This window comes from Typha latifolia, chromosome 8, assembly GCF_019914945.1.
Source record: "Typha latifolia isolate L0001 chromosome 8, TyphaL0001v2, whole genome shotgun sequence".
Lineage (NCBI taxonomy): Eukaryota > Viridiplantae > Streptophyta > Magnoliopsida > Poales > Typhaceae > Typha > Typha latifolia.
In genome coordinates, this window is record NC_133093.1 from 9,694,876 (window position 1) to 9,707,924 (window position 13,049).

General features: G+C 37.3%; 3 protein-coding genes across 5 annotated transcripts; 2 read left to right on the forward strand and 1 right to left on the reverse strand.

Moving 5' to 3' along the window:
• Positions 1-1,380: 1,380 nt before the first annotated feature.
• LOC140793844 (uncharacterized) lies at positions 1,381-7,351 on the reverse strand. Of its 2 annotated transcripts, none has more exons than XM_073145586.1 (8): positions 6,823-7,351; positions 6,557-6,676; positions 6,426-6,479; positions 5,816-5,979; positions 5,093-5,269; positions 4,077-5,011; positions 3,547-3,979; positions 1,381-3,378 (listed from the first exon to the last, which is right to left on the reverse strand). In XM_073145586.1, exons 1-6 carry the CDS (start codon positions 7,243-7,245, stop codon positions 4,807-4,809), a joined length of 1,143 nt encoding a protein of 380 aa, XP_073001687.1. In that variant the 5' UTR covers positions 7,246-7,351; the 3' UTR covers positions 1,381-3,378; positions 3,547-3,979; positions 4,077-4,806. The 2 variants fall into 2 exon arrangements, with proteins under 2 accessions (XP_073001687.1, XP_073001688.1); XM_073145587.1 differs by having other exon boundaries at positions 6,557-6,632; positions 6,823-7,270.
• LOC140793843 (probable leucine-rich repeat receptor-like protein kinase At1g68400) lies at positions 2,025-4,210 on the forward strand. The gene is made up of 3 exons (XM_073145585.1): positions 2,025-2,913; positions 2,999-3,385; positions 3,464-4,210. Exons 1-3 carry the CDS (start codon positions 2,025-2,027, stop codon positions 4,051-4,053), a joined length of 1,866 nt encoding a protein of 621 aa, XP_073001686.1. The 3' UTR covers positions 4,054-4,210.
• Positions 7,352-8,914: 1,563 nt separating the features above from the next.
• Positions 8,915-12,629, forward strand: LOC140794213 (alpha-galactosidase 1-like). Of its 2 annotated transcripts, XM_073146133.1 has the most exons (16): positions 8,915-9,037; positions 9,118-9,162; positions 9,288-9,346; positions 9,433-9,489; positions 9,585-9,619; positions 9,797-9,900; positions 9,986-10,061; positions 10,247-10,305; positions 10,420-10,485; positions 10,573-10,656; positions 10,769-10,833; positions 11,109-11,191; positions 11,285-11,375; positions 11,707-11,756; positions 11,847-11,987; positions 12,362-12,629. In XM_073146133.1, the coding sequence occupies exons 2-16, from the start codon at positions 9,158-9,160 to the stop codon at positions 12,452-12,454; spliced, it is 1,068 nt and encodes a 355-aa protein (XP_073002234.1). In that variant the 5' UTR covers positions 8,915-9,037; positions 9,118-9,157; the 3' UTR covers positions 12,455-12,629. The 2 variants fall into 2 exon arrangements, with proteins under 2 accessions (XP_073002234.1, XP_073002233.1); XM_073146132.1 differs by having other exon boundaries at positions 8,915-9,162.
• The last annotated feature ends 420 nt before the right edge of the window (positions 12,630-13,049 follow it).

Here is a 13,049-nt window from a genome sequence, read left to right on the forward strand (position 1 = left end):
TGGACTATGTATAAACTAGATAAAAGCACATTCAACAGAACAAAATCAAGCTATCAAAATAATAAGCATCCTCTTTGAACTTGACATAATTGAAACTCTATCATGTCTGATTGCTATCGCTATTTCGTGAGTTCCCTTTCTTATAAGGCAGAAGCCAGATATCTAAACCCCATAAAATTTGTCCACATATTATATATATATATAATAAATAATTAGAATACTACAGAATGTAGATTGACCAACTTAATGACAATGGCTTCAATGTGATCTTTTATCAACGCCATTGGATCGTCATAACCCGCGACAAGATTGTGGAGATTCACCGCCGCGACATCGGAACGCTCACATTGAGCGCGTAAACCATCGCATCCCCGGCCGCGCCGAGCACGGCTGCTCTACCAAGCCCTGCTGTCCGGCTCCCTCCAATATTTAGTCCTAGGCCATACCCCGCCACCATAGCGGCAGCGGCGATAAAAACAGAGCCCGCCAACCTCGCAGGAGGCGACGAAATGGCGTCGACCAAAGAATAGAACCCGGAGAGCTCCTTCCGGCCGCCAAACACGGGAGGTGCGATGACACTAGATGACTCATCGGAGGAATAAATTGAGGTGGAGCAGCGGAGGAGAGAGAGGCGGCATTGGCGGCGGTCGAGACGGAGGCCAGAGTTCCGGCGAGGCTGGAGAGAGAGGAGAGGAGAGGAGAGGGTTTTAGAGGGGAGGAAGCGGAAGGGGCGGAGATAAAGTGGGAGATATCCATTTCCTTTTTGTTCTTATTCTTGCTATTATTCTAATTCTCCTCGTCACTCATGGGAGGACGATTGGGCGAAGAGAGGGTTTTGGGTTTTCTAAATTCCGTTAGTGAAGGAAGAGAGCAGGAAGAGAGAATTACGGACGGGTGAAGAAGCGTATTACGGTTACCGAAGCGGTTGATTAAAATCGGACCGTTGAAAATTTAGCACAAAGATGGCGCATGATCTTATATGTTTGATATTTTTTTCTCATTTTGATCCTTACAATTCTCATAAATCACACACACACACAAAAAAAAACACTCTACTTGGAGAAGGTCGGAAGTAAACCGAATTTTTCGATAAAAGAGGGTTCGAAATGAGTTCCTTTGTAAAAGAATAATTGGGAAAATATTGGAATATATAAATATATATCTCTTTCTCTCTCTACATGTATATATATAACTGTAAAGGTTATTTGGTCCAAACAACCAACTAATCCTGGAGCATCATTACTCCTGCTTATCTACTACGTTGCTTTAAGACACTGCAAACAAGATGCCAAAGTGAATGGTTATGCTCAAATCCATGTCAAAAGGGGTGTGCATAACTCCAAAATCAAATAAAAAAGAGACACAAAAGGCAAGGAAAGCTTGAAAAAAAGTTTCCATGAGATGTGAAAGTGAAACAAACTGGATCACAAAACATAGTACAAACAAGGTGACATGATATATCCTGATTGACTGCTTTGACCTTTCAACCAACCAATTACAACTGACAATTGGATAGCTTAAAAGGAAAGGCAAGTACACATCCTATCCGTAATCCAACCATCCATCTTTTGCCCACGTAAGATTGAGATCACACATAAAGGCTTTCTCCTCTCATCAGTCAGTTTGGTGCAACCGCTTCCACCTCCCACAAGAATTGGTTGGCCAATCCATGGAGACAAAGTGCTCTCCAGTGCCAAAAAAATCAAATCTGCCAAACTAATAACTATTATTATATAATTGATTTATCAACACTTTACTTGATGTATATGATTTCCCACCACTTGCATCTTAGTTCACTTGCCTTGCACATTTCGGCAACTCATTTAAAAAGATCCAAGGCTCACCTTTTTGCATTAAACTTGCAACATCTTCTATCCAAGAGCTCCCCTGCCACATAAATTTGCTATCCCTCAATTCTAGTCCTGCCTTCTTAAGAATGATGCGGAACTTGATGAACAGCTTTCCCGAATAGCATTCCAATTCATTACTCATATATCTGTCTCACGCTCGATTCAAACTCGAGCATGAAGCGGTCAAGGTTTTTAATAGTGTTTGTGTCAATTTTCTTAATGGCAGCGTCAGGCAGCAGAAGTGAAGATCTTTACCACAACCAAAGGAATGATTTGATCCAGCTCCGTGACTCGCTGCGCTCTGCCGTGAACCTGCACTCGAATTGGACAGGTCCTCCTTGCTATAAGGACAGGAGCAGGTGGTTTGGGATCAAGTGCTCAAACTCTAATGTTGTCGGAATCACCCTTGAAGGGATTCAGCTGACGGGCTCACTTCGGCCGGATGCCCTCCAGAATGTCACATACCTAGCCAACCTCAGTCTGCGGAGGAATGCTATTCATGGCAGTCTTCCCAACCTCAAAGGCCTTGTTCATCTTCGAATTGTGTCCTTGTCACGCAACCGTTTCTCAGGACCAATTCCAAAAGAATTTGCATCACTGCCGAGCCTAACTCAACTAGAGCTACAAGATAATCTTCTCAATGGAACAATTCCGCCATTCAATCAACATACCCTGACAGAATTCAATGTCTCTTACAACTTCCTCCAAGGCCGCATTCCTGAGACTTCAATCTTGCAGAATTTTCCAAAGAGTTCATTTGATCATAATATGGATCTGTGTGGGAAATCGTTGAACAAGCCATGCTCTTTGAATCCTCCTGGTCGTAAGGCTCCTCCACATGGACTGATGAACCCTCCTGGCGATAAGGCTCCTCTGAATGGACCAACGAATGGTGCACCACCTCCTTCCAGACATTTCAGTCAACCGAAGACCAAGGGTTTGGAACTATGGAGTATTCTTCTGATCGCATTGGGTGCAGTCTTGGTCCTTTTCATGGTCATCTTATTGTCCTTGTGTTACAACAGAAGGTATCAGAAGGCACAGTGGCACCGAGATCATTCAGGTGTTGCCACTTGCTATGTTATTACTTTATCTAACACCTCTCGATCAGCCTTCAATAACTAATACATTTTTTCTCCATATAGCAGAAATCTCGGCAGAATTCATAGAGAAGGCAGCAAAAGGCATGGCAACTTCAGCAGAGACAGAAAGGAGAATTGATTTGGAGTTCTTTAACAAAGAAAAGGTGGCCTTCGACCTTGATACTCTACTGCGATCTTCGGCAGATATCATGGGGAAGGGAAAGTTAGGGATTACATACAAAGTGACACTGGAGTCTGGTCTGATCACCGTAGTGAAGAAGCTCAAGAACATGAATGGTGTGAGCAGGAAAGAGTTTGTTCAGCACCTGCAGTTGCTCGGGAGGCTAAGGCATGAGTACATTGTGGAGATCATCTCCTACTATTACTCCAAGGAAGAGAAGCTGGTGATCTATGATCATATCCCTGGAGGGAGCTTATTCCAGCTGCTGCATGGTAAGTAAAATCAATATCAGTGATAGTGTTAGTTTACTAACATTCCAAAATCTAACATAAGCTCTGTTTTGATGCTAGATCATAGAGGAGAGGGAAGGATGCCTTTGAAATGGGCAGCACGGTTATCTATAGTAAAGGGTATAGCCAGAGGTTTGGCTTACCTACATCAATGTCTACCCTTTCACACGGTTCCCCATGCTAACTTGAAATCATCCAATGTCCTCATCCTTCATATGAAACATCAAAACTACAGCACCAAGCTGACAGATTATGGATTCCAACCCCTTCTTCCGCACATGCATAAGCTGGCAGTAGAAAAGACCCCAGAATTCTCACAAGGCAGGAGATTGACCAACAAGGCGGATGTCTTCTGCTTCGGCCTGATACTTCTAGAGGTTGTCACTGGCAAGTTTCCCAGCAAGGACGATGAAGATTTATCGCAGTGGGTGAGATCAGCTGTGAGAGATGAGTGGTCCACAGACATTTTGGATTTGGAAATAGTGGCTGAAAAAGAAGGGCATGGAGATATGCTGAGGCTCACAGAGATTGCACTTGAATGTACAGCATTTGAGCCAGAGAGACGCCCAAAGATGTCTGAGGTTATCAAGAAGATTGAAGAGATCAACGACACAGCCAGTGAAAGAAAAACCTTAATTATAGATCTTTAGAATTAAAAGTTCATTTCTTTTACCTTTTGCCAAGCCTTCTAGGCTGCATGTATAAGAAATTGGATGCCAAATCATGGTCCCTTGGAGTATGTTTCTGCAACTGTATTTTCAGATGCTATTCGAACTCTTAAATGGCAAACCAATCCATATTTGAGCAGTTAGAGCATAGAAGAGATCAGATATGTTCATGAAGCAGCATTGAGCTTCTCTACCTAGAGGTTAAATTCATCTTTACTTGTATCCTCATGTTTTCATGAAAAGCATGCATTTCAATACTGCTAGCATCTCCACAAATCCTAGTTTTCTGAATTTACTTCTATTTTATTAGGAAAAGTTCTTTCATTGCAAGCTTGTAATAGACTACAAATAGCATGAAACAATAAGCAACACCACGTAGCTTTTGGCACATAAGGTATGTAAAATATTACTTGTAAGCATCAGCAATATTACCAATAACAAAGAGAGAAGTGTTCAAGATAACAAAAGGAAGAGAAAAATCAGCAAGAAACACGAAAGAAAAGAGAATTGTTGTGGTTAATTATCCAAATAGTTCAAATTTCCATTCCTCAGCATCATAACAATATAATAAGTCACATTATTTCTAAACATAATGGTGACAGATGTTAACTAAAGAAAAACAGAGAGATACAACAGCTAAATTTTTTTTCCTCCATTTATTGAGGAGTAGAAAGATGCAGGTTGAAATCATCCCTCTACTTATTCAACGGTGATATCAGAGAGAAGAGGTCTGAGCTACCTCGTGTAAAATCTGGCAACCCATGGTGCAAGATCAGTATTATCAGGGTCTCTTTTGTTTTTAGAGTAGTAATCAGACCAATAGGCAGGAGATAATCTATCAGTAAGACCTTTATAATAAATGCAAAATGGCAGCCAATCTTCACCGCCATTCATCCTCCTTTTTCTTTCTCTAGGATAAGCCAGAGGTGCTTGGACATATCTACATGTTAAAAAACCTAACATGAATTGCCCTTTTCAAATTTTTTTAACCAATCATCAACCAAAGGTGGCAAACAAATACCTGATCCCATCAATTACAGCATCCCAACAGAAGTGTGTATGGCCAAACACATGACAGGCTGATCTACTTCCACTGCTTTTGTGGATAGATCTTAGTCTGACTTCCAGAAAATCAGAGCCTATGATCTTTGGAAGTTTTGGATAAAAAAGCATTCTCTTCTCAGGACACAATTCTTGCCTGTATATGTATATACTTAGACGCTGAAATCGATCAAGTTATAGAAGGATCGCTCATAATTAAACAAAAAAACTAAAGTCATTTATGGTCTGGAGAAGTACCCCAAGTCGTTGAGGCATTTATTCATGCAATCAATATGCTGTCAGCTTTTAATTGGTGCAACCATAAGGTCGGCCTAATCAATATTCAGTACAACAAATTCTATTGAGCATATAATATTTGAACAGTCAATTCTTTATAAGATTTGAAATACAAATACAAAAAAAGCATATCTACTTACAAGACTAGATCTTTTTTCCAGACTGAAATTCTACTAATAATACTTTTGTGCTTCTTTTCTATTTGATATTGGATTTCCCTATTTACCACTGTCCTTGTTCTATATAAATGTGGTAAAATTAGGTGGAATTAGACATAAGATGTGGCACAAGGTCTTCTAGCTCATCTTTGTTGTTAAATCTTCTTTTCTGAGAGAAGAAAGCCAATTATGGTTTCAACTTTTAAAAATTAACAAAATTAGTTGTTCTAATAGGTATGAGTACTTACCTCGGGACAAAGTGAGAAAACGTTATTATTTCATTACTGGCCCTCTGAACTTCATTGGTCGCATTATGGTACCTCTCATTCATCATATCAAAGTAAAGAGCAAGAGCAACATCATCATTTGACAAATGTGCAGGCCATTTGCAAGCATGAAAGTCTTTGCAAGCCTGATCAGTTGGGAACATTTAAACTATGAGTTGGAGATTAGATCAAAATTTGATAAAACTTGGAAATTCTAAATAACTGGCTTTGAATTTGGTGGATATCTGACGCCTTGGACAAAAGTTCAGATCTCAAAACACTATAAATTGGTTATGCAGTGTGTTGATTGTGGCTGATGCATCAAGTCCTGCTCTAATTTTAAGGTCGTGCAGTATATAAAATGAACACTTGGATAAGAGTAATAGACATCTGCGCTTAGTTGATGGAATGAGTTACTATTAAATGGAACTAAATTGCTATATCATGGTTCAAGAAGGATGGCAAGTATACATATGTTTAATTTTAAAATTCTGGGTGAATCATCAATAACAACTATGACCTGATAAGGCAGTACATCTAAACCTATCACTAAAACAGGCAGAATTTCATTAATATAAATAGAGGAACTTACCATATCTAGGGAAGGAATTCGAACAGAAGTTATATCTTTCTCTTTGTCAAAACTCTGTTACATATTCTTCCAACATCAGAAAACATAGAAAAAAAACAAATTTTGGTTATTGCATATGAAAATTCAATTACCTGGTGATACCAGGAGTACAGAGGAATGATTCCCAAACCATCTAAAACTGCTGGTCTAGTCTCCACTCCTAGATCGCTGCACGCATCAAGCAATGCGGTCAGTTTCTCCAGTGAATTCAGCTGAAACAAATTCCAAATTCAGTATGGAAATCACAAATTCACCAACCAAGTAGTTTAATTTTCTGCACTCAATACAATCTTTCGAGGGAAGATTATAAAACTTGAATTTGCCAAGTTGGCACAAGAAAAATTCAATAGTGAATCACCTGCAAAAATTTGCCTTCTTCTCGTCGGCACCACAAGTCATGGTTCCCGGGCACGTAGAATACACTGCCAAACCTGCCCTTCAACTCTGACATAGTCAAAACAAAGTTGTTATATGTCTCCGCTACGTCTCCGGCGACGATGAGGACATCATTCTTGTACCACACGGGCGAGAGGCGCCTCACCCACGCCATGTTCTCGGGGTAATCCGTGTGCAAATCCGATACAACAAAGACTCTTGGAGCATCCAAGTCACTGCGGCAATGGTACAAACAGTTGGTGGGCAGGTTTTGTTGCCTCTTTAAACTACAAATCTTTGCTTCTCGGAAGGGCCGGTTAGAAGCCCAAGGATCGAGTGCATCGAAGGCAAAGCTGCGGTATTGCCAAAGACCTGATCGAGAAGGGAGAAAGCTTGCAAGTGTCATAAGGATTCCTACAGCTATCGGTTATGAGCTTGTAATTGAAGATGATCTCTTAATAAACACCAACAGGCAAAGCTACGGTATTGCAAAAGACCTGATTGGAACACGCAACGATAATCTTTTTTCTTTTTTCTTTTCCTTTTTTATTCCTTTTTTTTTAAGTAAGAGGAATTGGGACTCTTTAATTTAATTACACCTAATTTTTTAATTTAATATATATAACTCAGTGCATATATTTTTTCTATATTGGACCCATATTTTATTATAATAAAATACACATAATTTAGATATGCAGTAGTGCATAATAAAATCTATTATCACAAATTGAAAAAATAAATGTAATTAAATTACATAAGACCAAAAGTAAATTCCAAAAAAAAGGTAAAAGAAAATTCATTATACAAGAAGAAGAAAAAAGCTCACAAAACGTGGCTTTTATAATTCAATTATATTTAATTTTTTATTTATAATAATAGATTCTAGCATGCACTATGTATTTAAATTAGATACACTCTATTATAATAAAATATACATTAATTATAATATATATATATACTTAATTTTATATACTAAATTAAAAATTTTAATATAATTAAATTGCAAAAGCATTGGAGAAGCAAAGCCCAATTCAATTTTTACCCAAAATTATACCCGCATCAGCAATTCAAATCCAGAAAATAACTGCAAGGGCCCTCTAATGTGATGTATTCAAAAGACTCAGATTAAGTAGATATTTTTATTTAACATAATTAAATTAAGTAGATTCTAAAATATAGTTTTCGAACTTAGCGAGGAAATTGACGATTAGTTGTTAATCTTAAGAGTACATGTAAGCTTTATATGCGTATCATCTTAAAAAAAGTTTTGAGGTTCCAAAATTAGATTACTTTCACATTAATTTTTAGAGTAATGTAAGTTTTATGTGTATATCATCTTGAAATTTATAAAACATTTAATAGTTTGCTCCAATGGAATTCCAAATTAGAGAGGGATTCTTGGAGCCCAGCTCTAAAGTGCTTATATATATATATTTTTTTTTTTAATTTCAAAATTATCCTCTAAAGATATACAACATTTTTTAAAATTTAATCTATATTATTTTATTTTATTAACTAATTATTTAAATTAAGCGTATATTTAGTTTTATTAATTAATTTTAATAAAAAATACTCTCATTGGGAAGGTGACATATATTAACTAATTCCACAATGAAGCATCTAGAGAAAGACGAGCTAAGCTTCAAACTCCTCATTCAACTTTGTCCCTTGAATGTTATTCTCATCATTCCAACCAAGGACAAGTTTTTGAACAAACTAATTTTCTACTAAAATGAATTAATTTCTAAAAAGGACGATAGATTTAACTGAATCTATTACTATTTTTATGATAAGTTAAGCTTTATATATATATAAATTGCCAATAATATTAACTTTTTTATTTCATTAACTTATAGATATAAAATTCTGAATTTGTTGGTGTTTCTACCTTAAAGTTAAAATACTAATCTTATCCTTATTTTACTGATAATTATAAGAAAATGTATTATTTTTGGTATTAAATTTGGGGTGGCATTGGGTAAGAAAAGATATCAGAGAGGCTAATTTTGTCAAATATTCACCAATGAATTGAAATCTATACCTTTAAATCTTGCCCAACCCCACCACTATACTGCACTTTAACAGTAGCCCTTTCACGTGAATAAATTATAGGAATAACTCCTCATGTGAGTGATTCAAGCACAAGGAGAGAGGAGGAATAGAATAGAAGGATGGAGAAAGCCACTGTGCCTATGCGGGTGAAGCTACTTATGGGTTTGTTATGTCTCACTACTTTGATATGCACTGAATCCAGGGTGATGGTTGATTTGGATGACAGGAGGAGTTTGCTGGCTAATGGATTAGGCGTAACTCCTCCTATGGGGTATTTATTCTTCTTATCCTTCATATCGTGGATAAATATCGGATTATCTTACTGCTATTATCGTTTGATATGTTCCAGCTATTCATTTATCTTGAGACTAGGTTGATCTTGGTTTTGGGTTGCAGGTGGAACAGTTGGAATTACTTCAGTTGCTCTGTTAATGAAACAATCATTAAGGAAACAGGTAGATTTTATTTAGAACTTATTTATTAAGATTTAAGAATGTGGGGATTATTTACAAATTAATGCATCATTTGTGCTGAACAACAGCTGATGCACTGGTCTCAACTGGGCTTGCAATGCTTGGATATCAATATGTGAACATTGGTGCTTCCCTTTCCTGTTTGTTTCCTCTTATTTTGATATATTGATGCCCTCAGTAAGGAATAACTAATAATTTTTCGGGTTTCAACATGATCCAGATGATTGCTGGGCTGAGAACAAGAGGGATGCAAAGGTTTCAAAATTTTAGTTATTATTTTATGTTTATTTAGTTACAGATGATAAATAGCAAGCCTATTGGTTAGATGTGCTTTAAATCTTGTCTATAAACTGGAAAAATAATTCAAAGTTTGTAATATTTTAATTAATTTGTCAATTGCCTACTGAACTTGTACACTTTTGTCTCTTTCAGGGTCATCTAGTCCCTAATAAGTCAACATTTCCATCAGGAATCAAGGCACTTGCAGATTATGTTCACAAGAAGGGTCTTAAACTAGGGATATACTCTGATGCAGGGTAAGTATGACCCATAAGAGCGAGTTATCTTTCTTCCTGATATTCTGTAGCTATTAGTATAATCACTCTATTTGGATAATTTCAGTTACCAAACATGTAGCAAAATGATGCCTGGGTCATTTGGCTATGAGCAGAAAGATGCCCATACCTTTGCATCATGGGTAAGGATTGATATTCACATCGTCTTTTCTCTACTGCTACAAATTTTTCTTTTAACATCTTTCATTTTATTTTATTTTTAACAAGAGTATAAGTCTGTCTATTCCGTGGAGAATCTTGTGTGAGTTTTGCATTTTCTGGAGTACTTTGGCAGAGTCTTAGTTGGCTTTATTTTGTTGGATTGCAGGGCATTGATTATTTGAAGTATGACAACTGTAATAATGGAGATTTGAAGCCAATGGCACGGTAAATTTTATTGTCACTGGATTATTTGATTCCTCATTGTCGCTGCAATAAACCTTCCCTGTGTAGTTTGACGAGTTAAATGTCACTAAACCTTTCTTTGTTATTGGAGGGTAGGTACCCAGCTATGACTAGGGCCCTTATGAAGACTGGTCGACCAATGTTTTTCTCTTTATGCGAATGGTAAACTGTAGACTTCAGTGGCTAGTTTAGATCTTGTCTTGTTCCTGGATTTTCTCTGGTTCATTATTTTGCTGCCCTGATGTTTAGGGGTGATATGCACCCAGCTCTTTGGGGTGCCAAGCTAGGAAATAGCTGGAGGACAACAAATGACATTAATGATTCATGGGAAAGGTCAATTTCTTGACTAAGTTGTTTGTTTCACTAGTGTAGCTTATTAGGAGGTGGAATTAAAGGAAAGACCCTTCACTATTTGATTGAAATGATTCCATTTTTTCTACTGCAGCATGGTCTCGAGGGCTGACCAAAATGAAGTGTATGCGGAGTATGCGAGACCTGGTGGTTGGAATGGTTTGTTCTTCTTCAATTGAGTAAATATATCTGCAGTAACTTAAGAATATAGAAGCAATGTCAGTCCTATACACATTGATGGGCTAGAAGCCTAGGGCTGAGTTCCTTTTGGATCCTAAATGTGTTCAAAACCGCAGCAAATACTAGTTAGTTGTATTACATATTTCAGTTTCAGCATCTTGATCATAAGTTGTCTATAGAGTCTCAGCGAGACATGATATTTGCCATAGAACAACTAAATTTGACTCATTTTTTTATTGAATTTAATCAACCAGATCCAGATATGCTTGAAGTAGGAAATGGGGGAATGAGCAATGATGAATATATTGTCCATTTCAGCATATGGGCTATTTCCAAGGTATAAATTGATGATTGTAATTTTAGGTAACATCTGAAGTTTTACCTTTATGCTTCATGTAACTGATTCAAGCTCTTATTCCTAATCCACAAGGCACCTCTTCTTATCGGATGTGATGTACGGAATATGTCAAAGGAAACTTTCGTCATCCTAAGCAACAAAGATGTCATTGCTGTAAATCAAGGTCAGGAACCGGTGAATTTCTCTCTGCAGTTTTGCTATGTTATTGTACAACATCACATTTATTTAGGAACTCTAAAGTTCTCATTCATATCACTACCTTCTTGTTTTGAGGCTACCACATGATAAAGACTAATAATGGAACTTCCATTGCCTATCATCTGTCTACTTTTCATCTTTTTTTGATCCACCAACTCTCCTAGACTTTGTTACATGTTTCCTTATTCACTATTTCCACATAAATAGCAACCCTTCTCCATAAATTCCTCTTCACCTCCACAATTGTCAACTAACTTTAATTCTTATGCTTTTGTCTGATATTGACTTATGGACAGATCCTCTCGGTATCCAAGCAAAAAAAGTGAGGATGGAGGGAGATCTTGAGGTTGGGCAGAAATTTCTTCAATTTAACGTCCATTGAGCTTTATATTTTACAAAGTGAGCAGGAGGTCATCTGATTACTCTTCTTTTACAGGTCTGGGCTGGACCGCTTTCTGGATACAGGACTGCAGTTGTCTTGTTGAACCGATCGCTTAGAGAGAGTCCTATTACCGCACACTGGGATGACATTGGAGTTCCACCTGAGACGGTAGTCGAAGTAAGAGATTTATGGAAGGTACTTGCTAATTCTTATACATCTAGCTTCTTCACCACAAAGCATGTGCACCATTTAGTATCTGCATCGAAGAATTTCTGTACTCATCTAGGAATGCTTATCATTGATGCAATAACAAAAAAATATGGAAAAGATTATGTTGAAAGAAGTATTAGTACTAATGAGGTATCCATCGTAAGCTAAAGTATCTTGAATGAAGAAACTCTAGTCCTTCCAATTTAGTGTGATGTCTACACGTAACATAATAGAATAAGTCTGTATCTCCTCAAAAGCTATGCTCTATATTATGTTTATTATTTTGGATGATACTTTAGGCTATCTCTGATATATTACTACTTTAAGGAGAATATTTGACTCATCTTTGAATTTTGCAGCATAAGACATTCGAGAAGAAGTTCGCAGACAAATTGAATTTTACCGTAGGCCCCCACTCATGCAGGATGTTTATCTTAACACCACTATTGTAGACGCCGATGTGAGAATCTCATGAAGATCTAATCAGAGTCAGCATCACTACAGATTTCAGCTGTTTCGTTTCTTTAGACTGTATAACTTAAAGTCTCTGAGATAACAGCACAACTGTCGTCGCATATGAATTGCGTCATTCCAATAAGATCTTGGAAGCAAGTTGAATAAGCTGCATGAATGAGTCTACTTCTGAAGAAATTAATTTATGGCCTTGTATTTCTTTCCATCTATAAATGATTACAATATCGAAATCTAGGAGTCACACTTGCCTTGCTGCCTCTCACAAAAGTCACCAGATTTGTTTCAAGTATGCAGTCCCATGTTATGCCATTGACGAGGTTGCTTTCAGGTATTGTATAGGACTTGAATTCAAGCCTCTCAAATGGTGAAAGCTGCATGAACCTGAACAATTAGGCGTTTAAAAGCTATGCTTTAAGATCATAATTAGGAATGCGCTTTGCTCTGTTCAGAACTCAACTTGCACCTATAATCTCTTGACCATATGGAAATGCAAAGCTCTGAATTTAATTTTCCTTCGTTAGTGTCATCTTTTCCAACTCAGATAGGCTTTTAGTCTGTGATGTTTATCTGCAT

Excerpts from the sequence above, each read along its gene's own strand:
- LOC140793843 (XM_073145585.1), top strand. The coding sequence starts at position 2,025 with ATGAAGCGGTCAAGGTTTTTAATAGTGTTTGTGTCAATTTTCTTAATG. Across the intron at positions 2,914-2,998 it reads GTGGCACCGAGATCATTCAG|AAATCTCGGCAGAATTCATA; the intron begins GTGTTGCCACTT and ends TCCATATAGCAG. Across the intron at positions 3,386-3,463 it reads CTTATTCCAGCTGCTGCATG|ATCATAGAGGAGAGGGAAGG; the intron begins GTAAGTAAAATC and ends TTTTGATGCTAG.
- LOC140794213 (XM_073146132.1), top strand. The coding sequence starts at position 9,011 with ATGGAGAAAGCCACTGTGCCTATGCGGGTGAAGCTACTTATGGGTTTG. Across the intron at positions 9,490-9,584 it reads ATATCAATATGTGAACATTG|ATGATTGCTGGGCTGAGAAC; the intron begins GTGCTTCCCTTT and ends AACATGATCCAG. Across the intron at positions 9,901-9,985 it reads GGGATATACTCTGATGCAGG|TTACCAAACATGTAGCAAAA; the intron begins GTAAGTATGACC and ends GGATAATTTCAG.
- LOC140793844 (XM_073145586.1), bottom strand. The coding sequence starts at position 7,245 with ATGACACTTGCAAGCTTTCTCCCTTCTCGATCAGGTCTTTGGCAATAC. Across the intron at positions 5,980-6,425 it reads GAATTCCTTCCCTAGATATG|GCTTGCAAAGACTTTCATGC; the intron begins GTAAGTTCCTCT and ends CCAACTGATCAG. Across the intron at positions 5,012-5,092 it reads GCTGTAATTGATGGGATCAG|ATATGTCCAAGCACCTCTGG; the intron begins GTATTTGTTTGC and ends TTTAACATGTAG.